Raw genomic sequence first — 27,712 nt, forward strand, 5'->3', positions numbered from 1 at the left:
CTAGAAAGTGCTGCTCCATGGTGGCCAAGGGCACAGGAAGAAAGGAGAACCCCATAGGCCAGTTTCACAACTTTCTCTAAAGAACTGAAAAAGTGACAAAAGGCATGGGAAGGGGAGATCAGCACGTGAAAATGAAGTCTGTGCCCAGTGCATTGTGAAAATATCTACAGGATGAGAGAGAAGGCTAGGGCTAATGGCAAAATATTAAAAACTCGCCCAGGGTCAGACTGCCAACTCCCAACCCCAGAAAAGGCCTGGGGATCCTCCCGGGAAGACAGGAAGATGTTCCTCTCCCTCCCGCCACCACTAGTCTTGAACCTTGAAGACTTCTGTAGCCTTCCTAGACACTCTTTGTGAGTGAGCTCCATCAGGATCTGTTGTGACACCCCCTTGCTTTGGCAGAGCTAAAGGAGAGTATCTCCCAGATCTCCGGGTGCCCTCTGCCTGGTCTGCACTCCCCACGGCCCAGTGAGAACCTCTTTCTTGCAGTTGCTGTGGCAACAGGCAGTGCCCAGAGCCTGGGACAGAGAGAGCGGGTGGCCAGGATGGGAACAGCCCCGAGGTTTTCACTGCTCCGGGGGCTCAGGGGAGCTGGGAGGGCCCTGTCTGGGCAAGTGGCTTCCCCAAAATGTACAATTTTAGGAGTTGGAAGGAAGACATTTTTCAATCCCTCAACATGTATTGTTTCCCCAAACTATTTTATTATCAGGATCATTGCCAAGGAAACCGGAGAATCTTCATTCCCCTGGTGTCTGCCCCTGCAGAGGCCAGCACTGGGGTGCCCAGAGCTTAAGACCATACCCACCCCTCAGCCACAATCCATCCCTCGCTGGCTCCTTTTCTTTCTTACCCTCTCTCCCCCTCTGTGTCCTCCAGCTCCAACACAAACTGTTTGCATGGGAAGTCTCCCTCTATGACCCGATTCAGCACACACAAGAGAAAACTGTGGGCGACAGACCCAACGTCCTAACGAACTTGAGTTAATTAATGCTAAGGAAGAAAAGAGGCGCCCTCGCTCTGTTGAATCACGGTTCACTAGCCCTTTCAGTTTGCTGTGGGTGGAGGAAAAAAAAAAGAAGGCTTTTTGGTTCAAATATTTTTGGGGGGCGAAGGGAAAACAAAAACACCGCAGAAGGGCCGTGGAGGGCGAAGCTGTCAGTACCTGCCCAAAGGAGCCGAGGCAAGAGCGGCCAAGCATTCTCCCTTCAGTTTCTGGCCTGAACGGTGCTGGAAAGACCGAGAAGGGGAAAGAAAAGGAAGGGGATTATCAATTGATTGTGAACCTGTTCAAATAAATCACTTCAAAAATTATACTGTCAGACTATAAGATATATACTTAAATATGTATGTATATATTTTAAAGTCTAAACTCAACAACTCGATTTGATCAGAGTAGTGAAAATGTTTTAACAGTGCAGAAAACCGAAGTAAGGATGGCACAAGTACAAAAAATTTAAGTGTGCAGAGAAAAAGAAGAGGTGGTAATGGGGAGGGGGAGAACAGCTGCAATTTTGCTTTCCAGATGTTGACAGCAAAATGTAATTGGCATGTAACTTCTTCCTTACCACTTTTTATCCTTTGGTCCTGAGATGTTAAAACCTTATAGCTAAACCTAAGTCTGCAGGTGGTTTCCAGGTACTCCACACAGGTGGACAGGTCTGGAAGCCCTGTGGGCCACATGCCTGCGAGCTTTTTTATCAGCCCACTAATTTTTACAAGCCCTCCCACCATTCCTTAGTGGGGAGGCCTGAGCAAAGCAGGCTGGAGAATATTCTTATTTAAATTTGTATTACTATTATCATTTTGTAAACTTCAGCCTTTTCTTTACTTTTGAGGCTGGGCCTTCCTTTTTTTAAAATAAACTTTTTAACTGAAGTGTGGCACATATAAAGAAAGCACACAGTTCTAAGTCTGCTACTCGATATATTTTCACAAAGTGAACACACCTGTGTAATCTCACCCAGATTAAGAAACAGAACATTTTCAGCACCGCTAAAGGGGCCTTGAGTTTTTAAACTACAGAGTTCTCCCAATTTATATGCCTTAGAAATAGCTCCTGCTCACACCAGTAGCGTCAAATTTGAGCACCTATGTATACACACGTTACAGAGTGCATGTTACAGAGTGCATTACTCATGTGACCACAAAAAAACCTTCATAATGAAAAGAAGCCCCTTGAATCCTCACTGCTGCAGAGGGGTTTCTTCACCTCTGTCTGTCTTTCTCTGTGCCTGCCCAACTCTGATCACATCAACCAGCTCTGTGTGGCTTGGTTAGCAGGGCAAGTGTGGGAGACAAACAGGGCCCACAGAGCTGAAAGCCAAACAGCCATAGCGAGCAGGCAAGGACTGGGGCCCTTGGTATTTGTGGGTCATGAGGGAAAAGTGGTTCTGCGGAGTCAGGGGTTCCTGAAGGCTGAATGAGCACACATCAGGACAGGCTCCCCCCATGCCTGTCCAAAAAGAGCCCTGCAGGGAGAGGAAGGGGCTGACAGCTACAGAAGGGGGCCGAGAGAGAGTGAGGGGGTCCTGGGGTGGGGCTGCCTCAGGAAGGGAGGCCCAACTCTGCTACATCTGCCTCCCCTTTCCCTGGCTCCAGCCCCAGCTGGCTCCCCCCTCACTTTCACTCACACTAAATTTACTTTATAATTTTAAAATTAAATTTTTTAAAAAGCAGGAAAGAGAAAGCACTGAAGGCAAAATACCTCCCACAATATCTCTCCAAGGAGGGGAAAAGTTTCTGCTTATGTTAAAAAAAAAAAAAGGAATGCAAGGGATCGCTGAAAAGTCTAAGCACCAAATAACAAGGAAAATAAGAGGAACACATTTAATTAAAAACACCTGAAGCAAATAAATAAATAAATCCCTTTGCAAGGCGAAGCCACTGCACAGCCACTGGCGCCGGGGCACAAGCCCCTGCCCCCATTTCTTGCCCATTTCCCCCATTCCTTTCTCATGGGAGCTGTGTCTCCCCCAAGCACCACGGAAGCCTGTTTTCCTTTCGAGCCCATCCACCCCATACCTGGTGGAATGACCAAGGCAGCCGCTTAGCTTCCCACCGGCCTGGAGCAAACCTCTGCAGCCCTGATGAAGAGCCTCTTCTATTCCCACATCTCCCCAGGCTGTGCCCACCGCTGTCCCTGGACCCTGCTCTTCTGCCCCAAAGCTAGGCCCTGTGAGTAGTGGCACCATCGTCGGGTTGGAGGCCAGGCGCAGCCCAAGTAGGCAGCTCTCTCCCCTACCAAGGGCACGAGGCCACCAAGACAGGCTCTCGACCGAATTTTCTCTTCGTGTTTATTGCATATGAGGCTGGGAAGAAAGAACTGTTTAGCTTAATTTAAAATATGACAAGGGATCTGAGCTCTCTGAGCCTGAGATCTTCAGAAATACTGGATTATTTGATCCTTTTTTTTTTTGCGGGGGGTGGGTGCGGGGTAAGCATCAAGACTCTGCATCTGAGACCCCACACCCTCCACCCTAGTATGACTCTCCCACCAGCCGGCCGCCAGGGAAACACGCCCTCGGCTGGCACGGGGGTACCAGAGCCCGGCTCTTTTCTTCCTTTCTTTCTTTTTTAAATCGCTCTAGCGAAAACCAGGCAGTGGGTCAGGGCCCAGAGGCGGGGGAGGGAAGAGGAGAGGGTTGTCTCTGAAAGAGGGGAAAAAAGGAAAGCGAGGCTCCAACTCCGGCAGAAGAACGGCCGCCGCGGCAAGTTTCCCGGTTTGTGCCAGTTTGGGGATTTGCGAATCAGACCGGAGCGGAGGAAAGGCGGTTGAGAAAAAAAGCCCGCATTAAAACTAACCAGCTTTGCCTAAAAGTGCGCTTTCCACTCTTAAACAAGACAATGCGAGAGGAGAGGAGAGACAAGTTATTTCTCACTCTTTAATTATTCCAATGCTTAGCATTATTAAAAAAAAAACCACACACATTAGCCAATGATATATTCTAACCCTCAACAAAGCTGGTATTTTTCTCTGATTACAGACTTTGCCGTGGCAAACCCGGGCTCCGACGACAGAGGCAGTGCAGAAGCGCGCTCCTAAATGAGACACAATTTTATTAAAATCATAATAATTCCTCGCATTTCTATAGCGCTTTTTCAGCGACAGAGATTCCAGGTGCCCCATGCCGGTTCTACAAGGGAACCGCGACCAAAGCTCAGTCGCCAAGCAAGGGAGGATCGAGCTCAACGGAATGCCCGCATGTATTTTTCTTTCTTTTTTAAAATGCCTGTTTCCATCATTCGGCCTCTGTCTCACGCTTTGAAAAAAAAAGGCTAAAACTCCTTTACAATTTTAAAAATAATTTTTTAAATAAGAGGGAAAAGATGACCCGAAAAATAAGAGGAGGAAAGGCAACTGTGGTCTGGGAGCTTGAGGGGACTGGATACTGTTAGGATGGGGTGCCTCTGGGTCGAGGGTACACAGAGCAGTGTCAGCCGCTGCCCTGGGTCACCGCAGCTGGAGCAGGCTGAGTCATCTGCACGTGGAAAAGGAAAAGGACCTAACACCATCAAAGTGCATTTAAGTAATTCGGTGATGAGAAGTCGGGTTTATGACTGGCTTCTGAAGGACCGGTCCGGAGGCCCCTGAGTGCTTTCTCGGAATGCCCGGGGGCTGCTCGAGCTCCGAGTGTTGGCTGGGGAGGACGCCTTCCAGACACTAGCCTCCCCCTCCAACAGGTTAAAGTCGGGCCCACTCGGCGCACACGTTCTTTTTTCCACTTTTCCATTCTCTCCCCTGGCCTGTCCAGAAGTGCTGCAAAATGGCTGGCAGCAGGGGGAAGAGAGGCCTTAGCACCCCAAATTCAAATTCAAGAAGTCAGCACCGAGGGAGGGCGGTGTTGATCAGAGGGGATCTGGGGAAAATTTTTTTGTAAAGGTTCTTAGAAGCTGCGCAACTCCCGCGGCCTGAGGGCAGAAAAAGAGGGAAAGGGAAAGCACATTTTCCGCCACTTAGTCACATTTCTTCCCCGTGCTCGCTGGAGGCCAAACGCCCCCAAATCCAGCCAACCCTCGAAACAAACAAAATTCTCCCGTGGTAAATCTCCCCGCCCTTATATACAAAAAAAGAGGCGGCTTGGGGATAAATGGGGAGACTCCTCCGAGGCCTGGGGTCTGAAGGCTATGACGCGCACGAGGGACTCTCTCCGAATTAACGCCCCGAAGTTGCCCTCGGATTCTGGGGCATTACAGCTCAAAAGTCCCTCAAGCAGCCAAAGAACACCAGCAATCATTACCATCGTATTATTTCCAAAGCCCTCGCGCACATTATCCCCTGTCCGGTATCAGGATGGGCACGGGAGGAGGAACACTGAGGCAAGGGCGGCCCGGAGCTCCACCCCGCGCTCCTGGGGAAGGGACCGAACCAGCTTCGAGGCCAAAATGCGGCCATTTGAGCCCCTTCTGGCCGAGGCCTCTGGTGCTGCAAATGGCGAATGCCCCAGAACGCGAACCAGGCCGGCCCTCGACGCCCACGCCGGGTCACTTTTTGCCGGGTCGCTATGAAGGGCTGAGCCCCGCCCGGCCGGAGGGAGCCGCGCTTGCGCCGTGCAGGGTTCGAAGGACGCCACAGCCCCCCTCAGGGTTTAGGGGTCATGACTTTGGAACTTTTGGCTGCCGGCAAATGGCCCAAGGCCTCGCTTATCGCCGCTGCTTCTTCACAACCGTTCCGGTCTCCCCTCACCTGCCTGCGGGGGCAGTGGCCCTTATTCCTCACTCAACGCCCAGAGCAGTTCCGCCACCGGAGCGACCCAACCTTGTGCCACAGGCGCTTTCCACATCCGGGGCTTCAAGGCATCGCTTCCCGCTTTTTTGTTTCCCGCGCACGCGCACGAGCGACTTTGCGCATTGCCCTCAAATGCCCCGGGGTCTGGGTCGTCCGCACCGTCGAGGGCTGCGTTGTCCCCTTCTCTACCCTGTGATGCGCGGTGCAAGTGACGATAGTGAAGAGTCCATGTTCCGCGCGTGGAAAGCACCCATCCCTCCCCTTGCCTGAGCCCAAGGGAGGCCTCTCCACGACCCCCACCCACCTATGTTCTCCCCCAAGTGTGAGCCAATTACAGCGAGCCGGGGAAATGTCACGCGCGAAAAGAATACCCGGGAGGTGACAATGAAAGGAGCCCGTAGGCGGCGGGAGCCTGGAGAGGGGCATACGCTGGGGCTAGCACATGGGCACCACGGGCACGTCTCTGCCGGAGTTTCCACAGAAGCACGCAGACTCGGGGGCTGCAGGGCGATGTGGGGGATGGCCTGGATCCTCCTCTCCCGGCGGCGGCGCTCTGGGGAAGGCAAAGAAGATGATCTTTCTTCAGCCGGGCTAAGGCATCCGAAGCCTTATGGTTGAGTAGTGCGGCCATCTAGGGGGTCCTGGGACACCCTCCCCCACCTCTGTTCAGCGATGCGCTTCTATTTTAAGATTTCTCCCATCCGTCCAAAACCCACCCACGCTCGCTCCTGAGGTCCATCCACGGTGCGCACAGGGAACCCGCCTCCACGTCCCGGGCGCACCTGAGGGGAAGTCCAAGAGGGCTGGTAGCGCGGCCTGAGCTGCCAAGCTGGACTCAGGGGGGCAAATGGAAGTTTCGCCCGAGAAGGGAGGGTGCGTTAAATGGCCTCTTTGTGGAGAGGAATTGCAGGCCGTCACTCAGGATTAATTTAAGAAGCAACAGCAAACACACCAAAAAGCAATGTCTCGCCGCCAGCACCCACCCCCGCGATTGTGTTTCGGGGAGGGCTGCGGAATTTGGTGATGTGGTCCGGCCTTTCGCGGGAAATGGGGGGGAGGACCCTAGCCTTTAAGAACGAGGGGCGTCCACAGTGGGAAGGGAGGAGGCTGTTCCCGCCTCGCCCCACGTCCCTGCTTGGCGAAATGGGTTTTTTGCAGGTTTGGGAGGAAGCCGAACCAGGATGGTAAAACTCAAGTACAAACGTGGAGCGGGAATAGGGGGAGGTTCTTACATGTAAAATATATATATATAAAGGTACAAATTTCCAACATAAATATAGCACATGCAGAGGCGCCACTGGGCAGCAGTTCTGGGGCGGCTCACCTGCGCCCCAGGGACATTTAGGGAGGCGGGTGTTCTAAGAGAAATGGGGGCGGTGGGAATTAGGCCTCTTAGTCCCAGTCCCTTCCCCCAACAACCTGAATGCGGCTTTGCAGCCAGGTGCCCTGGGCGGCCTGGCAGGTGTGCGGCTCACGTGAAATACACGCGTGTGCAGGCTGGGGAGGTGCGTGCCTGCGTGGGCCTGGAGCCACGTGCGTGGGCACTGGCAGCTCTTGCAGGCTCACCTACCCGCCTGAGCCCGGGACCCCCATGGGGGCGCAGGGCAGGACCTGGGTGTACATAAAAGCTGGCAGTGCCTGGGATCCCTGTCCAGGACACCAGGCTAGGGCATGCTGGAGACCTGGTCTGAGCCCCTCTGTAGGAACATGCTTTTGTGTGTGTGCTCGGGTGCCTGCTGGAGCGTTGGACCTAAGCAGGCGTGTGCCTGGGTGCCTTTTCGGGGCCGCCGCCTGGGTGTGAGCGCATGTGTTTGCCCTAAAAGTGGCCACGTGCACCCGGGCCGCTGTCGCCACCACCCAGCCAGAATTTGGCCCCTGAGCGGGCCAGGGGGCAGGGCTCAAGGGCCAGCGGGTCTCAGAGGGATGTCGTTGGAGCCTCGTGTTGGTTTTGGCCATGGCAGCTCTAATGGGGGAAGCCCCAGGGAGTGGGCGGGGGTGGAACAAAGAAGGGAAAAGCGAGGGAAGACTGTCTGCAGGAAAGGAGGAGGAGGAGGAAGAGTCCTGGAATGCGGAGGGCCCTGGGGAGTAGGGGTGCAGGGTAGCCCCAGTCTCCTGGACATGGCTAGGGCTGGGGCACTTGCCTGGGAACCTACTGGCTGGCACTACCCCTCCCACTCACCCACTGTGGATGGAGACAGAGGCTTTGAAGACCCAGGACTTCTCTGCCTTCCAGAACCCTGGCCCCAGCCAGAGGCTCCTAAACATGGAAACCAGCAGGACCGCAGGCTGCAGCCACTGTGGTCCAGAAGGAGCCAAGTAGCATTTGGGCTGGCGGGCATGGCTCACATTTCTTCAGGTGAGGGCAGACAGTTTGAACTCTCTTAAGCAAGGGGCCAGCAGGCTCCCTCCCCTGTTTCTTGGCTGAGCTGCTTAGAACCTCAGTTTTCCCCTTCTGGGGAATGGGAAGGAAACTTTCATGAAGAGAGCCTGAAGGAAGAGTCTGAATAGGAGTAGGTTAAAAGCAGGGTGACCTGTTTAAGTCTTGTCTGTCCCTGGGGGCCTGGCTGAGTCATTCCTGCCACCCCACTTCTAGCCTCATGACCTTGGCACTTGACCTTCTGGCCTCTGTTTCCTCACCTGTAAAACAGGTTACTCATACCTGCTTCATGTTGGGAGGGTTACAGGAGGTCACGTGCACCCACCCACCCACTGCCCAGGCATAATGGCTCTGGAGTTGGTAGCTGTTATTTTTATTGTGAGGAGTCTATGGCTGTGACAAGCTGTGACGCTTGGTGTGATCGCGTGAGGCTGGCTGTGTGTGTGACTGTGCCGCTGTGTGTGTGTGCGTGTGTGTGACAGGTTGTGTGTGAGACTGTGCGTGGACGACAGATTGTGCCGGTGTGCGGCGGTGCCTGTGACAGGCTGTCACTGCGCGACAGACTGCGGGTGGCGGGGTGTTGCGGGTACCGACTGTGAGTGGAGAATGAAGCGGTCTGTGGGGCTGGGACCAGGGGACCCCCACAAACCTACCTCAGTGAGAGTCTGGCTGACAGTAAGATGGGGGGACTCTTGCTGGGGGGGGGCAGTCCAGTCCCTCAGGCCTTGGTCTTTCCATTGTCCAGTGAGATCCCACGTGCTTACAGAGCTCAGGGGGTGACAGTTCAGAGGGACCCTATGAACCACCCTACCCTCCCACGCTGTGTCAGCTCAGATGCCCACCCCCCAGCTTCTTGCCTGAGTCTGTGGAATCCCAGGAGGGTCATCAGGAATCTCAGGGCATGGAGGACCCCAGGCCTGGCTGGCTTCAGTGAGGGACACACACTCCAAGCCAGTTTCCCACAATTTCCCGGAGCTCCAGGCCTGGGCAGGGCTGGTGGAGACCAAGAGAAGGAGGGATTTAGGGAAAGATCAAGAAAAGCCAGGAGAAAAATGGCTAGAGAAGGTGAGAAAACAGTCTTCCCTGGGACCTGAAGAACCTAGAGTTGCTTGAGGTTGGGGCCTTCTGTCAGGGTGGACACCCATCAGGTTTGCAGAAATGCCAGCTGACATTTATGAATGAGCACTGCTTGTACCCCGGACGCTGTGCTCAGACCCTGCTTTTAGCGACTCACTCCTCACTTCAACGATTCCAATGATTCCCAATGCAGGCCTTCTTCTAATCAGTGCAGGATTCTGCATCTTACACCCCTGGGGCCCAGAGCGTCCCTCTATGTTTGGGGAAAACTGAGGCTGAGAGAGGGGAGGGGACCCATTTGATCACCCACTCAGGCCCAGGAGACCTGAGAACACAGGACTCCAGGCTTCCTGGCCACGCACTTCCCTAGTGCGGAAAAACCTCAGCAGCTGGAAAAACCCCGGGGCCTGTGGGCTGGGGGCAGCACCCTTGAAACCCCACCCTCCCTGCTTGCTGTGTCAGTATGTGTGTTGTGTTATGGTGAGTGCTATGGCTCACGGCTGTCATGCGTCTAGTGTTGCAAGCCCCAGAAGGATGTGTGTGTCCCTCCACCAGTGCGGGCCTCTGTGTATCTATGTGTCCGTTCAGGGCCAGCCCCTGCCACAGAGAGGGGAGAAGCATCGAAGCACCCCCACCCACCCCCCCACCCCCCCGAAAGTGTGTCTTTGATACTTGCAGCCTCGGCAGCGAAAAACAAGTTTCCACAGGGCCGCCTTGGGCTGAGGCCAGGCCGTCCTCAAATAACATTTGAAGTTACTTAGCAAACTTTGTTTAGTGCCGAGAGAGGCGGGCAGCGGGCTGGGGGGGCAGTAAACCGGTTCCTCCGAAGTCCCTTGCCCCTCTGGGGGCACAAGTGCCCAATGTGGGGCTTGGTCCATCCCCACCGCCCCCAGCTCCTGGGAAGAGGAACAGGATTCTTGAGGTCCTGGGTTGGGGGAGGAATTGGGGGAGGAGGGGTTGAAGAATCCTACAAATGAAGTCTTGCTTTTCCCAGTCCAGACCCTAGGCTTGGACAGAAATGCCCACTTGGTCTCCCAATGGCCCAGAGGTTGACTCCAGGCCTGGGGGCCGGTCAGAAATGGGAAGGTCTACACTTCTTTGCCACCCCCTTTCTGCAGCCCAGCTCTGCCAACCTCAAGGCTGGTTGCATGAGCTGGCTTGGAGCATGTCTCCCCCTCCACACACACACATACCGGCACCCAGAAAGCCCCCCTCATGCCCATATGCTCGGCCCCCCAAACTCTCTCTTCCAGGGTCCCAGCCCCAGGCAGCCGAGGCCAGAGAGCCAGCAATGGAAGGTTTGGAAGTGAGGTTGGCGCCTATGGGAGGGGGAGGGGGAGGAGATGCCAAAAATGGTGAGCCATTACAGGCAAGCAGGCGAGAGAGGGAGGAAGTGAGCAGGGAAGATGGAAGCCAGGCGGGCATCCTCGCTGAGCTCCGGGATGCAAAGGGGCAACGGGAAAAGCAGCCTGGGCCCTTCCAAGGAGTCGGCATGGGGGACAAGCCCCAGGTGGCATGGGATGGGCAGGGGAACAGGAGGCGCCCAGTGTTCCCCCACCCCCACCCCAAGCTCCGAAATGGAGACTGGCAGCAGCAGCCGCTCGGCTCTGCCCGGGCATGGGGTGGGGGTGGCGGGCAGGCAGGGTGCCAAACCAAATGCCACCAGGCTGGGCATGGTGGTTGCCAGCCGGCAGTGCCGACCCCACCAGCCCAGGCCCAGAGCCCTCACACCTGGATCTTTGGGGGTGGAGGGAGATGGGGATCTAGGGAGAGTCGGGGGTCCAGCAGACAAAGCCAGGCCCCCTCAAGCTGTGGGCAGGTCCCCAAGACCCTACAAAGATGGCGCAGCCTGGCACTGCCAGGGTGACGGGCTAGGGTAAAAATAAACTGGACCCGCCCCAAGGGAGCTAAATCGAGGGACCCAGGTGGAAGTGCCACTCCGGGCCACCAGCTGCCCCCGCCCCACCCCCCCCAGCTCACAGCGGCAAGGTTGAGAACACCCGGTGCCCATCGAGGCCCAGTTTCTGTACAGGAGAAGCCCCGGCCATCTTGTCCCCATGTCTCATGCGGGCAGCATGGGGTGTATCCACAAGTACAGATTACGGGTGACCTCGGACCACAGCAACAACAGGCTGTGCATTCGGGACAGATGGTGGAGGCAACAGTGCTAAGTCACATACTCCTGACCTCCACACTGCCCCTCTGAGAGGGAAAAGGGCCCAGGAGGCTGCACTTGAGTGTGGCAGAGCAATGCTGAAGTTGAAAGTCAACTTTGAGCCACGGGGCCTCCCAGACCACCTCTGCTAAAACCACAGCTGCCCGGCACTTCCGAGGGCCTGACCCGTTCTCTTTCCCCGTAGCACCTATCACCGTCTCAAGTACTGGACACTCCCTTGTTTATCGGGTTCACTGTCTACCCTCCCACCGAGGCTGGCACTTCCACTGATTTTGTTCCTTGCCGAGGCCCCAGGGCCTAGAACAGGGCCTGGCACCCAGGAGGTGCTTAGTAAATATTTGTGGAAGGAATGCACAGGCCCCTGGCTGCACCCCCAGCATGTGAGCTCCAGCTAGGTGCCCAGAAAGGTATGGGAGAGGGCGCTGGGCCCTGCCAGGAAGGTGAGGGTAAGCTTGGCTGGTGGGTGTGCAGAGAAGGTGAGATGACCGTCCACTCTCATTCTGAGCACTAGACAGAAGAGGATCCGAAGGTCAGAGGAATAAGAAGGGTTCAAGGGCCAACAGCTGGGACATGCTTCAAATAGGGGCATGGGCCCACTCTGAAATTTCGTAAAGGCCAGAGAATAAGCTGCAATTTCGTCCCATCAGTAGGATTTAGGATGGTGGCAATCAGAGAAGAGGTTCAGGCTCTACTACGTTCTAGCCTTTGGCCCTGACCAGGTACCTCTTCTCTGAGTCTCAGTTTTTCGTCTATAAAATTCAGCACTTACTTCACATCCAGCACTGTTCTAAAGTATTATTGGTAAACCAACTCCTCTGATCCTTACCACAACCTGCTGGGAGGAAACTGAGGCCCAGAGAAGTTGAGCAACTTGCCCAAGGTCACACAGCTAGTGAGTAGCAGAGCCAGGATTCAAACCCAAGAAGTTGGCTCAGAGGCCCCACTCTCCTAATAATGTCCACATGTCCCAAATACCAACAGCACCAAAGTGGAGAAGTGGAGTTAGCACCCTGCCCTAACATACTGTCGGACACACACAGTAACACACATGAGGGCACAGCTAACCCTTGCCACACCCGCCTCACATGGAAGGATTCAGGGAGACAACCTGGGAAGGCACTTAGCACAGGTTGAGACACAGCAAATGCACAGCACGCTTTAGCCATTACTATGATTTTTAGGACAAACGCTCATTCGGCAGTTATCCTACAAAAGGCTTTCTCCCTGTACGATTCCACCAGCCATCTTTCTTCTCTCTTTCTCCAGAGTCAGAAATGAGGAGTCTATGGCCAGAGGATTAATGAGACAGCCCTACGGAGGACAAGAGTCTCAGAAGTCAGCCTCACCTCCACGCTGGACCAGCCTTCACGGCTGCCAGAAGCCAGACTCTGAGAGCGGGACCCTCAGCTGCTGGGCCCAGAAGGCTGGGGTGTCCTGGGCAGGGGTGGACATGGGGCTTCCCAGGAGTATCCCTCAGGCTTCTACAAACCAGCATAGCAATTCAGAGCTCCAAACTCCATCAGGAGAGGTTGGGGTGGTTAGATCTGCTGTTCAAAGACAGCAAGCATGGCTGGCAGGTAGAAGGGAGATGCCTGAAGGCAGCCCTTGCTTTTCAGGTGCCATTTTCAAGCAGGTGTGGCCCAGGTGCGAATGCCTATGTGGGTGTGACCCTCGGCCTCGTGTGCTGGAGCAACACTGGACTGTGTACCCGCCACACCATTTGTACCTAGGCTTATGTGTGTATACGTGGGAGACTGCATTTAGGACAACATCTGGGTCCTGGTGAGCAAGACAGTGTGAGACATTGTGTCAGGCAGACTCTTGTCTGGCTGTGTAAGTGTGTGTGTGTGCACATAGTGGATGTCAGGGGTTAGCCGGGCCCCTGTGTGTGTTACTGTATGTGCCTGACAATATACTAGGGCTGAGTTTCTCCACTTCAGCACGTTGATACCAGGGGCTGGATCATCATTTGTGGAGGGGGTGGTCCTGTGGACTGTAGGGTTTTGGGCAGCACCCATGGCTTCCACCCCCCAGGTACTAGTGGCAAATCCCCCTCCAAGTGCGACAACCAAGTCTTTTCAGACATTGCCCAGTGTGTGTGTATCACCATGTGTCTGACAGTGTCACTGCGTGTGTGTGCCATGTGCTCCTTGCTGGGTGTCCGTGGGGCCGGTCACTCCTATGTGTTTGGTGGTGGCAGTGCATGTATCTGTGCTGTGTGTCTCACGGTGTGTGATTGTGTAATGATGTGCGCCCAAGGGTCTGCACCCACGTGAGTGTCCCTGTGTGTGCAGCCCAAGTCATGGTGTTCAGCGTGGTGGGCATCTCTGGGTGTCTCTGTGTGAAGGCGAGCCTCTTTGTGTGGGGACGCCTGTGTCTGTGTGCTCCTGATTTAGGGAGGTGTGCTGTGCCAGGGTGTGCCGCGCCTGTGTGACAGTGTGATTCTTTGTGCCTGTGTGTGCCAGTGAGAGTGTGTGACTTCGTGTGAGATGGACCTGGAATAAACCCCTGAGATGATTCGACCAAAGCTGGTATTTGGACAGACCCTCCTGGCTGATTCGGCCCCCACCTCCAAACTCTGGCTGCCCAGAATGAAAGCCGCTTCCTGAGGCCAAGGGGGTGGGGTTCGCCTCTGAGCTGCCCCTTCCTCCAGCCTGGCTCCTGCAGATTCAGGTGGGGACAGACCCCCGCCCTTGCCCGATCTGTGCCAGGAAGACTGGCACTGAGCTTTCAACCAAGGGGGCAGGGTCCTCAGCAGTGGTGGTGGCACTGCCCCCTGCCTGCTGCTGGCCACCACCTCCGGCTCCCCTCAGGGTGGGGCCCAGTGGGGGGAGAGCTCCCCAGTGCAACCCCAGCTTCTGATTGGCTACGAAGCGCCGCAGTGCCCGCCACCCGCCTCCCCCTCCCCGGCTGGCGCAGCCACATCGGTAGTGATGGCAAACGCAGCTCGGAGTTCTGGGCACAGCTGCGCCTCACAGAGGCCTGCCAGCCCCACCAGAAGCCAGACACCCCAGCTCCGTGCCCCCGACCCCTCCCCACCCGCCCGCCCGCCCAGCCAGGCAGCAATCACCCCAGCCACTGCCCCCTCAGGCTGCCAGGCCCAGTCCACCCAGCCCCCTTGCCCACCAGGCCTGTGCCCCCTTGGCCAAGCCTACTCAGGGGCCCAGGTCTCTGCACGAGGCCAATCCCGCCCTCAGAGGGGCTCCTCCAGAGCGGGGAGGCAGCAAGGAAGGGGGGCGGGGAAGGGGGGAGCTAGCCCTTCTTTTAGTGAACGCGCCCAGAGCTGGAGCCAAAAATCGAGGAGGAGAGATATTCAGACGGAGCCAAGATGCGTTTGGCAGGAGGAGAGAGAGAGGGAGAGAGGGAGCGGGAGGAGGGGAAGAGAGAGGGAGGAAAGAGAAGGGGGCGGGGGAAAGCAGGGAGGGGGCCTCAGTTTCCAAATCCGTGCTCTCAGAGCCTCAGAGGGACAGCGGGCCGCTCAGGGGTGTGGGACCCAGGACAGGCCTGGCTGTGGGGGTGGTGGGGGCAGTGGGCTCAGGCCCATAGAGACAGCCGGACACCCCAGCTGGCCAGGCCGGGACGGACACAGGCAGAAGCCAAGATCAATGTGCGCCGGGCAGACAGAGGGAGGCCTGTGGGCGGCCTAAACACACACCCGCACCTCGCCACACAACGGGCTTCTGTCCATGCCGGGCCAGGGGCACGGGTGGGGCCCACAGCAGGGCCACCACGGCCGCCCGACCTCAGGGGAAGCCACGGAGAGGCCGGCCTGCTCCTAGTCACTAGCCTGGCAACCATAGTGGGCACTTCACAAGGTGCCGAGAGGCCAAGGGAGGCCAGGAAGAGGGGCCCATGTACATACACTGATGGCCAGAGACAAGCCCAGGACACAACCCATGGGGGCGATACTGTAGGCACACACATCGACACATATGCCAACACAGGTCGACAAGGACAGGCCGACACGCACATAAGGCACACTGATACACCCCTTGCTGTGATGGTCAGACACCCAGAGGATATGAGGACTTGGCAGTGACACACCACAGCAGCACCATGACACAAAGACCACACCAGGCACCCCGACACATATGGTGACACATACCCCAATCCCACTGTCACCTCAATACTCGGAGATGGAGCTTGAGATGACCCTCAGGGACACCAGGCAGCATCCAGTGACATACAATTAGAGACACAGAGATACTGGGAAAGGGACCCACAGAGAAACGCACAGCCACACAGCCGTCCTCGGGAAAATGGTGGCTCTAAGGCTCGCCATGCTGATGAACAGGCGGATCCAGGAAAACCTGGGTTGCTGCTCACAGACGCCCCCCTGGCGCCTTCACCTCCACATCCAGGGTTTCGGGGGCAGGAAAGTGAAGACACCCCCCTCCTCTCCCCTACCCCAGCTAGTGGGGACAGGAGCCCCATCTGCAGCTCTGTATTGGAGAGAAGTATGGGTGTCCGGGCCTCCGCTGCCTTGTCCGTCCAGCTGGAGGGAAGTGTAGGACCCCCAAACTTGTGCTTCAAGAGCAGAGGACAGGGACCAAGCAGACAAAAAAGGCTGGCTTTCAGTGGGTTGGAAATGGAAGCCACTGGTCAGACACGGACCACCGGGAGGATTTTGCCGGCAGCTACAGCAGCATGCCCACCCCTGCACATACCCACAGCACCCACCTGACCCTGCCAAGTGCCCACGTAGGTCCCACACATGCATCCTGTCCCCATGGTGGGCCCAGGTGACAACGCCCTGATATAGGTGCAGAAATGACTCTGGAGCCAGCCATGCAGATGTCCCTAAAGTCACCGTCAGGACCCATTGAGATCTCCAGGCTCTTTGCCCCACTTGAATTTAGGCACTTATGTGCACACACACTTCTGCACGTTCCGGACAAGGCCTCAGAGCCCGGCCTCAAAGTGGGCCTGGTTAAGGTCAGGGAAAGGACCAGGGCAGTCAGAGGGCATCTGGTCCCCATGGGGCAGCCCAGGCCTTGGCTCTACTCCTAGCCCCCTGCCCCACTACCTTCATCTCTCCCTGCCTTGAACGCCTGCCACCCCCTGCTTGGCCTACAGGACCCCACCTAAGGGAAAAGAGCTGAGTCATAAGCTGGCCTCCCTTCTTTCAAACTCTTCTCTTGCTTCCTCCTCCAGGCAGTCCATCTGGATTTCTGTGGTTGGGAGGTGCTTGACCCTGCCTTCCAAAATGGCACGTCATTCCTTTTTCTTGAGTACACACTACATACCAGGCATGGCACTAAGCCTAATTACAGCATGAGATGTGGCTGCTATCATTGCCCATTTTACAGACCAGGAAAATCCTATGCTTCCGGCCACAGGACGAGAAGATGCAGGGCTGGAGCTCAAACTCTGTGCTGTCTTACTTGCAAAGTCTTAACACTCAACCCCTGCTCCCACAGCTTCATCTGGGAGCCCTTGAGGGCACACAAGAGAGTCTTGGCTGGGCCAAGACCCAGGCTCCAGCCCCCAGAGAAAGGGGAGACCCCTGCCCGCCTGCATTAATCCAGCAGAACCTTTGGCTCTGAGATCGGCCTGGCCAAGCTCAACCTGGCCCCAAGCACGACCTACTCTGTCCTAGCTCATGCCCACACACACCTCACACCCCAGCAGTGGGCATGAAGCAGGCAGGGCCCAAGCCAGAGGGAAAATTAGCCGTAAAAAGGGGGGCCCATGATGGTGCCAGAAACAGGGAGCAGCAGCTTCACAAGGACAGAGGGGTGGCCACAGAGACCCAAGAGGAGATCTGGGGGGTCTTGAGGCCCCCCAGTACCTCCTACTCCCCTGGAAGGAGTATGTGCATGGCTGCGTGGAAACAAGGGTGAGCGAGCATTCCGCTGCTTCTGTGGCCGTGTGGCAGGGAGTGTCGGCGAGTGTGCAAGTCTTAGGGTGCATGCGTGTCTGTGTACACACCCAGGTGAGCCAACAGCATTGTGTCTTGTGTAAATGTGTGTGTCCCTGAGTCTGTGTGAGCAAGTGTGGGGATGAACACACACTCGAGTCAGCCTGTATCCAAGTGTGTCCAGGAGGTAACGCTCCCTCTCCGTGAGATTATGTTGATACACAAGTCCCATCTCAAGGGGTAAGGATGTATTTGTGTGTGTGTTGGTGCAGAGAGAACACAGATCCATCATTTCCTGTGTCCAAAGGTTCATCCGTCAGCGGCCGTGTGTCTGGATACCAGCATGGGCACATAGTTCATATCCTCATCTTGGCGGCAGCGGTGGTGTATGTGTGTGTCCCTATCCTGGCGTGCATCTGTTTGTTGGGAGTGGGGGCCCATCCATCCCCTCTCTCCCCTCTGCCGACGACTCAGGCCCGTGGCTGCAGTGGGCTCAAGCAGCTCCAGCAAGCACCCCGCCCAGCCGCCCTGGATTTCGATGCTTTTTCCAGAAGGAGATTTTCCCCCCCGCCCTTCCCCCTCGCCCACAGTGCCTTTCCCCGCCAGGGCCCCGCTGCTCCAAGCTCGTTCCTGCTCAATCATTTATTGACTTTAAAATCGAAGCCAATTCTGGTTTGAAAAAAAAAAAGAAAGAAAAGAAAGAGGGAGAGGGAGAGAGAGACACGAAGGCCAGAGAGAGACAGAGTCCGAGACTCAGGAGGAGGGGGAAGCAGAGATGGGGCCAGAATCAGAATCAGAGACAGAGGCAGGGAAATCTAGGGACAGTCTAAGATATAGGACAGAGAGAGAAACGGAAAAAGGGCAGAGAGAGACAGAGACAGAGGAAAAGACAGAGACTGGCAGAGCAAACTATGGAAGCAGAAAGATTTATAAAAACAGACTAGATCCCAGAAATGTGGCCGTCAGGATGAGGGCAGGCCAGACCCTGCTGACCGGCCGACAGCAGCGGCCTGCCCAGAGCTGAGGGGTGCAATCCAGTGAGTCCATGCCCACTCCTCTCCCCAAACCCCCTGGCACACTCAGGGCTGCAACACAGAACTGGGCCCTTGCTCCCTTCTGAAGTGTCAGAGTCAAGTCCTCACCATCGCCTTGAGTCTTGGGGCTGCCCCAGCCCCTTCCTAGTCATATCACCAATGGCTTTTTCTTTCCCAGGGTGCTGTGACATGTGAGGGGAGGCCAAGTGCTCACCCAGGCCAAGGAGGGGGACAGGCCAGGGAGCCAAACTGGCAGCTGATGGGCAACAAGTGGCTCAAATATGGGATCTTGATCCCACTAGGCCCCAAACACCAGCCACATAGGCCAGCCAGGTATGGCCCCAAAGGCAGCCACAGCTCAGACCCAGTTAGGTGGGTAGGGTGCTTATGCAGAGTCCCAGGATAGGGTGGCCAGCCACTCAGAGGCACAAATGTGGGGGTCCCCCACACTGCCATAGCAGCCAGAGTGCCTGCTCACACCTGCACATACACTATGATACATACACATGCATGTGCACCTCACCAGCACATGCTCACACCTGCTTTTGTACAGGAAAACCCTCGCCCTGGGCCACACACATGTCCACATCAGGCCAGGCTGCCCACGCTGATCCACAAGGCCACAAGCAGACCCCGAGATTGACACACACACTCGCATCTTTGGATCCAAGAGCATGGTGTGGCATTCTGTTTGTTGGTGGGGGCACTGACACACCCCAGACATACCTTCTTTCTTGCCCCTTGTCACATACCACGCCCGCATAGCAGCCATATTCATGTGGACTCGCACTCCCAGCCTGGGCACACTTGGCACACAGCTTGTCACAAGGCTCAGATTGTCAGAGGGGATAATTAGGACCCCCGGCCTGGCCTAGAGACGCCCCCCACACAAACACAGGCCTTGCTAGCAGGCAGGGCCAGGCAGTCCCCAAGTGTTCCCTCTGTGGAGTCTGGGTTGCCAGCCATGGGCTGGCCCAGCAGGAAGCTACCAGGGCCTCTGTGGAACTCCAGGCAGCTTCTGTGCCCTCTCAAAGCGTGGGGCCACCGCCAGGGAGGGTGGGGTGGCAGGGCAGACATCCCCCAGGCCTTTGCCGCCCAGCGAGCGCTGCGCAGGAAACTTCGCTGGAGGCGGGACGCTCTCTCACAGCGCGCCAAGGTCGGCACAGCGCCCGTGGCTGACCCGACGGCGTGGCCGCAGCACGGTAGGCAGTGTCCACCGCTGCCTCCCGCCCCTCCCGCCTCCAGGCGGCGGGACGGGATTCCCCAGACCCGCTGGGTCCACGGCGCGGCAGCCGGGGTCGCTGGGGCCGGAAAGTTTGCGCCGAGAAAGTTTTTTTGTGGGTTTGGGGGGTTTTTTTTGGCTGTGATGGGGGGGCTCGGCTGCGGCGTCCAGGGTCGGCGAAGAGGAGCGGCCGGAGCTGGCAGCCCGCCCGTCCCTCCCTCCCCTCCCCTGCCCCACCGAAATTTGGGAGCCCCGCCATTTTCTTAGCCCCGCTCCCATGTGAGGCCTGAACAAAGACTTTGGGGAGACGCCCGGGCCGCTCGGCCCGCCAGGGGCACCCGGGCGGCACGCAAGGGCCACCGCCACGCATGCCGGCCGCTGCCACCCTCGGGAACCGCTGCGCCCGCCCCAAAGAGCGCCGCCGGACCCAGTCCCCACACTGCGCCCTCGGGACCACCCCTGCCACTCTGTCACCCCGCAAACACTGTCAGCGGCCACGCTGCCCGGGTGCACGCCACAGTCGCCCACAGGTCGGCGGGAGTCCCACTGCCCGCTGCACCCCAGTCGAGCGCGCGCCCGCCCGCGCGCGCACACACACACATACACTCACACATACACACACACACACACACATACACCACACGCACTCCCGCTCTGTGCTCCAGGGGCAGCGCCACGCACGCAGCCGGCCACCCCCGGAGACCCCGACAGGAGTCTGCCCGTTGGCCAGGGTCGCACGCGCACAGTGGCGCCCGCACGCGTGCCCGGACTCCCCACCGCACGGCTTGCACCCCTCGGCCGCCCGCGGGCTCACTCCCCCCAAGCCGCCGCGCGCCCCCTCCGCCCGCCCGCCCGCGCCGCCGGCCGGCCTCCTGCGCCCGCTCCCCTCCCGGGTCGCGCGGGGGCGGCGGCCGGTACCTGGGTGAGGCAGTACGGGGAGTACATAGCTGGGCGCCCGGGCGGGAGCGCGGCGGCCGGCCGCGGCGAGGGGAGGCCCGGCAGGCGGCGGCCGCGCTCGGGCTCCGGCTCCGGCTCGGCTCCTCCGGCCTCCGCCGCGCAGCGCCCGCCCGGCCCGCGGCCCCGCGCTCGGCCCGGCGCCGCTCCGCGCTCGCCGCTCGCAGGCTCGGCCCCGCCGGCTCCGGGGCCGCCGCCGCCGCCGCCGCCGCGCTCGCCGCTGCCTCTCGCGTCCGCCGCCGCCGCCGCCGCCGCCGCCGCCGCGCGTCTACTCCATGCCGCCGCCGCTCGGCCGGTCACCCTCGCCCGCCGCCGCCGCCGCCGCCGCCGCCGCCGCGCTGTGAAAGTGAAAGTTTAGACAAAGTTTGGAAGCGGCGCACTCCGGGGAGAGGGAGCGGGCGGGCGGCGCGGGCGGGAGGAGGGGCGCGGGGAGGGGCGGGCAGGGCGGGGGAGCGACGGCCGGCGCGCACTCACTCACACACACAGCACACACGCACACACGCACACACGCGCGCGGGGGCGCACACCGACACGGCCACCCCGACACGTGCTGGCCTGCGTTCCAATGCAGACACACGCTGACACGCAGTGGGGCTCGGACCCCGCCACACATGTCACGTACAGAACACATTGCCACACGTTCCACGTTCCAACAAAGCACACGCAGACACCTACGCACACACAGTATAGACACGCAACCCCCACACATGCACTCACACACGCACACACACACACACCAAGACTAGGAAAGCAACTGACAACCCCCACACACTGATATGCAAACGGGCCCACCATCACATGCTGATACCGCACACGTGCATTTCAACAACAAACCATGTTTAGACTCCCAAATACAGGACACACACTGATACACACCAAGATGCTCACATCAGTGCATGCTGGCATGTACAGATTCATGCTGACACACTGACACCGGCATGATCACACAACCACATCATGACTTACCTCAGATACACAACTCCTTTACAAAGACACCCAAATGCACACACAACACACACACACACAAAACTGCACCAAAACATCTTGGCAGTTGTGGAAATGCATTAACACATTGTCACACAAACACACCATCAGACACCTGGACATACATGCCAAACACAGCGAAAGCACTGGTCTGGGTACAAAGTGACACTGGCAGTCACATCAACAAACAGGCACACACACCACACACTTGATGCCCAGATATACAGAGGTGTCACACAGATACACCCAGGCCCTTCCCATGCACCCCTCACACCACATACACAAGTATTTGGCCCTGATCATGGACTTACACAAATCTAGCAGAGGCCACACAGCCCAACCATCAGGGACAAAAATGGGCATTGAGGCCTCAGGTACACATCCGCACATCCCCGGGTGAGGCTCCATCCCCTCCTGAAGGTCCCTGATCCCCCATTTCCAGAGCAGAGAAGAATGGGAGGAAAGGTTGGTGTTGGGGACGCTGGAATGAGGGCAGGGGGAGCCTTTGAGTGAACCTTGGGGTGGACGAGGAAGTGCTTGCAGCCCCCAGGCAGCTCCTGCTGAGACAAAGCTCCCTCCTGCTGCCAGGTGCAGCCAGCACCTTCTCACCCTCCCAGGCCAATAAGCTGTGGCAATTCTCAGCTATGCATTGTCTGTTAGAAGGATGTCGATGCCCAGGTGTGTGTGTGTGTGTGTGTGTGTGTGTGTGTGAGAGAGAGAGAGAGAGAGAGAGAGAGAAAATGTGCCTGAGGGTGTGTTCTTCTGGTCACATTGCATCATTGAGGCAGGGTGGCCAGAGTTGTGTTCTTGGGTGTCTGGGTGGGTCTGGGTGTCCTCTGGGGGAAGGAGATGCAGGTCAGTGTATGTCCGGGAGTCTCCTTGAATGGACCAGTGTTGTGTAGCAGTGATGCGGGTCTGGCTGTGTGCCTGGGGGTGTCTGTGAGTCAGAGGGTGAGCAACTGCCAGGTCCTGTGCCTAGCGTTGAGGACAGAGTAGGGAACAAGACAAAAGACCCTGTCCCCCTTGGGGTGGGGGTCTGACATTCTAGTGGGAGTCAGGTGCAGAGGTCACTTGGCAGAATCTGGTTTTTGATGGAAAGTCCTGGAGGTGAGGGTACCTGGGTGAATGTGTGGGTTTCAAGCTGACCACAATGTGTGCATCAGCTCTGAGGCTCCTTCTGTCAGAAAGCATCAGGGTATGCGACCAGCTTGTGTATGTTTGGCAGAGATGTGGGTCGCTGTCTGTGTCCCAGAGTGTGTGTGACCAAGTGGGTGAGTATGCCAGGGTCCCAGGGGCTTTGTCTGTAATCAGGGTCTCTGTGGCAGAAAGTGTTAATAGGTGTCACTAGGAATGTGTTTTTTTCTGTGGGGTCCCCATGGGTCTGCAGCAGCGAGGAGGACCTGGATGTACCCAAGTGTGTGTACACAGGTGCCTGTATGTGTCAGGGAGGGGGCTCTGTGTCTTTTCAGAGATGTGGGTCTGTGTGCATCAGGCTGTGTTGGTGTGTGTGACCAGGTGTGTGTGCGTGTGTCAGGGAGGGAGGGTCTCTGTGCGCCTGAGGATGTATCTGTCTTTGCTTAAGTACTTGGGGGCGCTCTGTCCTTGGGATCCCAAAGATCTGACCCGACCTCCCCCCTTGCACCACAGCCGCTGCCGATGCAAGGCCGTGGCAGAGGGAATCGATACGTCCTTAAAAATTCAAGGGCTTCTCGTAAACAGAAACTTTTAACACCGTTTAAAGTTTCAGGGCCGCTGCTGCTGCCTCCACGCTGCCGCCACGGCTGCAGGAGGAGGGCGTGAGGGAGGGAGGGGCGCGGGAGAGGGATTGAGGGGGTGCCGAGGGGAAGGGGCGGGGCTATGTGGGGGACCGAGGAGGGGATGCAGGAGGGGACTGGGGGCTGTGAAGGGCTGAAGGGAGGGGCAGGAAAGGGATTTGGGGGCTATGTTACCGGGTGGGAAGACGGAGGGGAGGGGAGCAGGAAGTTGGGGGGAAGGGATGAGTCTGGGGGCCTTTAAGGAGGCTTAAGAGAGGCTGGAATGTCTGGGAGTAGGAGCTGGGGATATGTGGGCCCAGGAGGGGGCCAAGGTGGGGCTTGGATGCCAAGGGAAGGAGCAGAGGATAGATCTGGGAGTTATGGGGCCTGGGTGAAGGGGACACTGGAGCAGTGTGGGCCTGTGGAGGACTGGAGGGGCAGCAGTGGGAAAGGTTTGGGGAGGGGGAAGAAATGGTGGAAAGCTTTAGGGTGTCTGGGATCTTCAGTGTAGCTGGGGGCTTGGGGAGATCTCAAGAGCTAGGGCCCTCCTTGCCCCTCTGCAAATGGCCATGAAGGGGCACACCCCTCAGAAGCAGGGCCAGCTTTGGCCAGTCCTCTCCCCACCTGCCCGCCTGGCCTCCCAGCCCTGTCTACCAGCCACCAGATGTACCCGGTCTACCCACTCCCTCACCCTCCTCCTAGTCTTGCATCTGGCCCCACACCTGGCCTCTGCTAGAACCAGCATCCTGTACCCATTTCACACACACATCCATACATACACACAACACGCAGCCTTGCATTCACGCAACACCCTCCCTGTGTGAACAGGCACACACACTCAGTTCTCTTCCTTAAACACTCACACAAGACCTCCATCCATATTCCCACAAACAAAACACTTGTCCCTATGTTCATGTACATATCCACACTCAGAATTTTCTCCACAAGCTCAGACCACCCTCATACCCACAACAGCCCCCATGCGCACATGCATGCGCACATACATACACATCCACACATCCATTCTGCTCCCCCCTCCACAGCTGCCAGCTGGGAGGAGTTTTACAGAGAGGCTGAGGGGCTGCTCAGGAGGACACCCATGCCCCTCCATCCCCTGTCCTCCCCTCCAGAGCCCAGGTCTTAGGACACACCTGCCCTTAGAGAAATCACAGGGGAGGAGGGTGCTGCCAGGGGGCTGGGCACAGCTGGGATGCCACAGCTGGAATCCCCCACATTCCTCCCTGCTGGGGCTGCCCACCTGGCTGCGGCTGGCAGCAGGTGTGTTCTTACAATGCAGGTGTGTGGGGGGAGGAGGAGGAGGGAGGAGTGGGCACCAGGCCCATGACACTACCTGGCTAGGAAGCTGGGGGCGGGGGGTGGTGGTGCTGAAACATCTGGGCTCTGGCAGCCCTGTCCTGGGCCACTGAAGTTATTGCCACCAGGCATTGCTGGGCTTCAGGGCAGCTGGGCAGTCTTCTTGGGTGGGAGAGGAAAATGAACTTCTGGCACACAGGGTACGGGAAGAGGCAAGCTGTGGGTGCTGCCCGGGTTGGGGAAGGTTGCTTTAGGCCCTCTTGGCAGGACTGGGGATCCCCACTCCCCAAGAGGGCCTTATGCCTCTCCTGCCCAGCCTGGAGGACACGACTTGTGCCCAGGCCTGGGATCCCAGCCTTGTGCTCCCTGCACCCCCGCCCTGGATGAGGAACCCCTAGTGATGACTGAGGAGTTACAGGTTCCCAAGGCACACCTGGCTGGGCACCGTGTCCACATCGCACACAAATCAGACCTCTACAGGCACAGGCACACAGAGTCACAAAGACACACACAGGCTTACTCAGACACACAAAGATACAGACCCTCCTCCTCCTCTGGGGGCTCATATGCAATGCCATTATCACACACAGACCGGGATCACCCAGGGATGCTGTCATACACCCTTAGTACACAGCCACACAAACACACACACACACAGCCACACAGAGAATCCCACACAGACCTCACCAGAGCCACCCAGAGTGACACCAATAACAGTCACACATGAAGACCCTCACCATCACATAGACCCTCATAGAGACTCAGATATACACTGACTCACAAAGACACACCCAGACACATTTACACGGACTCCCAAAATTATACACTGAGCCCAGTTACATAGATACACACAAGACCACACAAAGTCACATAAGTACACAAAACCTCACAGACCCTCTGGGTCATGTACGCAGATGCTCCAGATGTGGCACACACAAAGATATATACATCTTCCTCACACACAGACACACAAGGACACACAGACACAAGATCATCATCCATGGTCACCAATGATCACACACATTTTTGTCACACTGACACCCAGAGATAGACACAAGCATCCCCAAATCATAAGTGGAGACGCTCAGGCCAGCCTGTAGCTGCACACAAGGTCCCACAGACACACACTTACACGTGCCCCGGCAGCACAGCCGGGCTGAGGCCGAGGACAGGCAGGCGGCAGGGCTTCCTGTGGCCAGCGCTCATCTGAAGCAAGGGAAGGAGCCGGGGGAAACATTTCATTTGCAGCCGGCTGGAGACCCACCCCACCCGCCCTGGAAACCTGGCCCTGGCTCTTGAATGGGGCCTCTGTATGCCGCTACCGCCCAACCGACCAGGGTGTGGGTATCAGGGGGGTGAGGCTGGCCGCACTGAGTCCCTGGCTGAGCTTCAGGGGCCACCTAGCCGATGCCAGGGCCGAGGCTGGAGTCCCCCAGCCTCCTCGCAGCATATGGAGGCCACTCCCCAAACCCAGCCTGCCCACATGGGAAGACAGAGGGGCGAGGCAGTGTCCCACCTGGCCCTAGATCTCCAAGTGTCCCCTCTCTCAGGCCCACATGTGTCCCAGGCTGGGCAGCTGCCAGTCCCATGCCACTAGGCCTCTCGCTCTGGCACAAAGGTATGATACAGCGGCTGCATGTGATGGCATAGCTGAAGATGTGACAATGCGGCTGTATGTGACACTGTAGCTGGGCTCCCTGTGCAGCCTAGGGGTGGGGGGGTAGGGCAGTCACAGCCCCTTGGCTCATGTCATCACATACTGTCACACACATAGTATCACTGTCACACCTTCAATAAGTCACACAGCCACACTCTCATCTTCAGTCCCACTGTCACACACAACCACACTGTCACACATGCTGTCACACACAGCCACACTGTCACACCTTCAACCAGTCACGTTGTCTGTCACACCCTCAGCCACACTGTCGCACACAGAAATACCATCACACCCTCAACGATTCTGGTCACACGTGCCTCTGGTCACACTGTCTCACACATCCTCACACTCCCCCAACACACCGACCCTCACACCGTGTCAGCATCACACTGACCAGCAGAGGCACACTCACATAATCCATCCAGGTGTCCCCCGCAGCTGTGCTAGCCATGTGGCCACATGGAGTCACCACCCCACTGGGTCACAAGGAGGTAAAACAGATCTGATCACTTCATCCCCAAGGTGTGGCGCATAGATGCCCCTTGATCACTGTTTCAACCAAACCCTTTGCTCCAGCAACACAATAACACACCCTGATTGTCACAGTGTCACAGAGCAGGTAGCCAGCAGATACGGGCCACTGCAGAACTGCTCAGAGACATTCTGATGACATGTGCCCAGGGCCTCATTGTTGCCAGTGACAGGCACACATCTCACACCGCCATACAGTGCCCAGAGTCCCCGGACAGCGCTACAAAGAAACGGTGGGCGACAGCCACACCGCAGTTACAAGGACATCCTCCTTGTATGAGTCACACAACAGTCACTCTCCCCGGTGCCTGTCACAACATTGAGACAGCCCCTTAGCCATCCCAACAAGCAGCCAAGCACGCAGACATGACCCCCACAATAGTCACCAGGAATCCCTCCAGCCCCCCAAGCATGGAGACAGGAAGAGCCCACACAGCTACCCCCTTCCCCACTGCAGTCGTGCCTGGAGAGCAGGGGGCTAATGGACACACAGCTATAGGCAGTGGATGCCAGCCCCCCCGCCTCATGAATATTCAGCAGCTGGGGCTCTTCTGAACCTGTAGGGAGTCAGAGGTCCCAGGCAGCTGGGCACCCCCTTCTGTGCCAGGAGGCCCTCAGGTGAGGGGGGGCTCAGCGGAGCCCTGACAGTCCTTGGAACCCACATCCAGTTACACACATCAGCACATGTGAGTTTGTGAACATGGACCCCCCCAGACACACAAACAACCATCACACAAACTCACAACCACACCCAACAACAGGGCCATCCTCCATCACACACACGCACATGCACACACACCAGGCATGCAAACACAGGCACACACACTATCACATGAACTCACAACCAAACACACAATCACACTCAAACCACAGACACCCAACACACACACACACACCAGGCATGCAAACACAAGGGCACACAGTCACAAGACTGCATATCACACAGATACACCATTACACCCAAACTACACAGATTCAGTATCACACACAGGCATGAAAATATACGCACACACACACACACACAGACACGCACATGATCTCACT

General features: G+C 57.3%; 1 protein-coding gene across 7 annotated transcripts in view; it reads right to left on the minus strand.

Moving 5' to 3' along the window:
• The window catches only part of NFIX (nuclear factor I X), a 101,282-nt gene extending 75,222 nt beyond the window's left edge, over positions 1 to 26,060 (minus strand). Inside the window, exons 1-3 of one of the 7 annotated variants that reach the window (XM_072947576.1) lie at positions 25,994 to 26,060; positions 25,610 to 25,683; positions 20,390 to 20,763 (exon numbers count right to left, since the gene is read on the minus strand). In XM_072947576.1, the coding sequence (XP_072803677.1) occupies positions 20,390 to 20,416 (27 nt within the window). In that variant the 5' untranslated portion in view covers positions 20,417 to 20,763; positions 25,610 to 25,683; positions 25,994 to 26,060. Of the gene's footprint in view, positions 1 to 1,162; positions 1,181 to 6,096; positions 6,279 to 20,389; positions 20,798 to 25,609; positions 25,684 to 25,993 lie in introns of those variants that run through there. The other 6 variants (XM_072947575.1, XM_072947579.1, XM_072947578.1 and 3 more) reach the window with 6 other exon arrangements.
• Positions 26,061 to 27,712: the final 1,652 nt, after the last annotated feature.

This window comes from Vicugna pacos, chromosome 22, assembly GCF_048564905.1.
Source record: "Vicugna pacos chromosome 22, VicPac4, whole genome shotgun sequence".
Lineage (NCBI taxonomy): Eukaryota > Metazoa > Chordata > Mammalia > Artiodactyla > Camelidae > Vicugna > Vicugna pacos.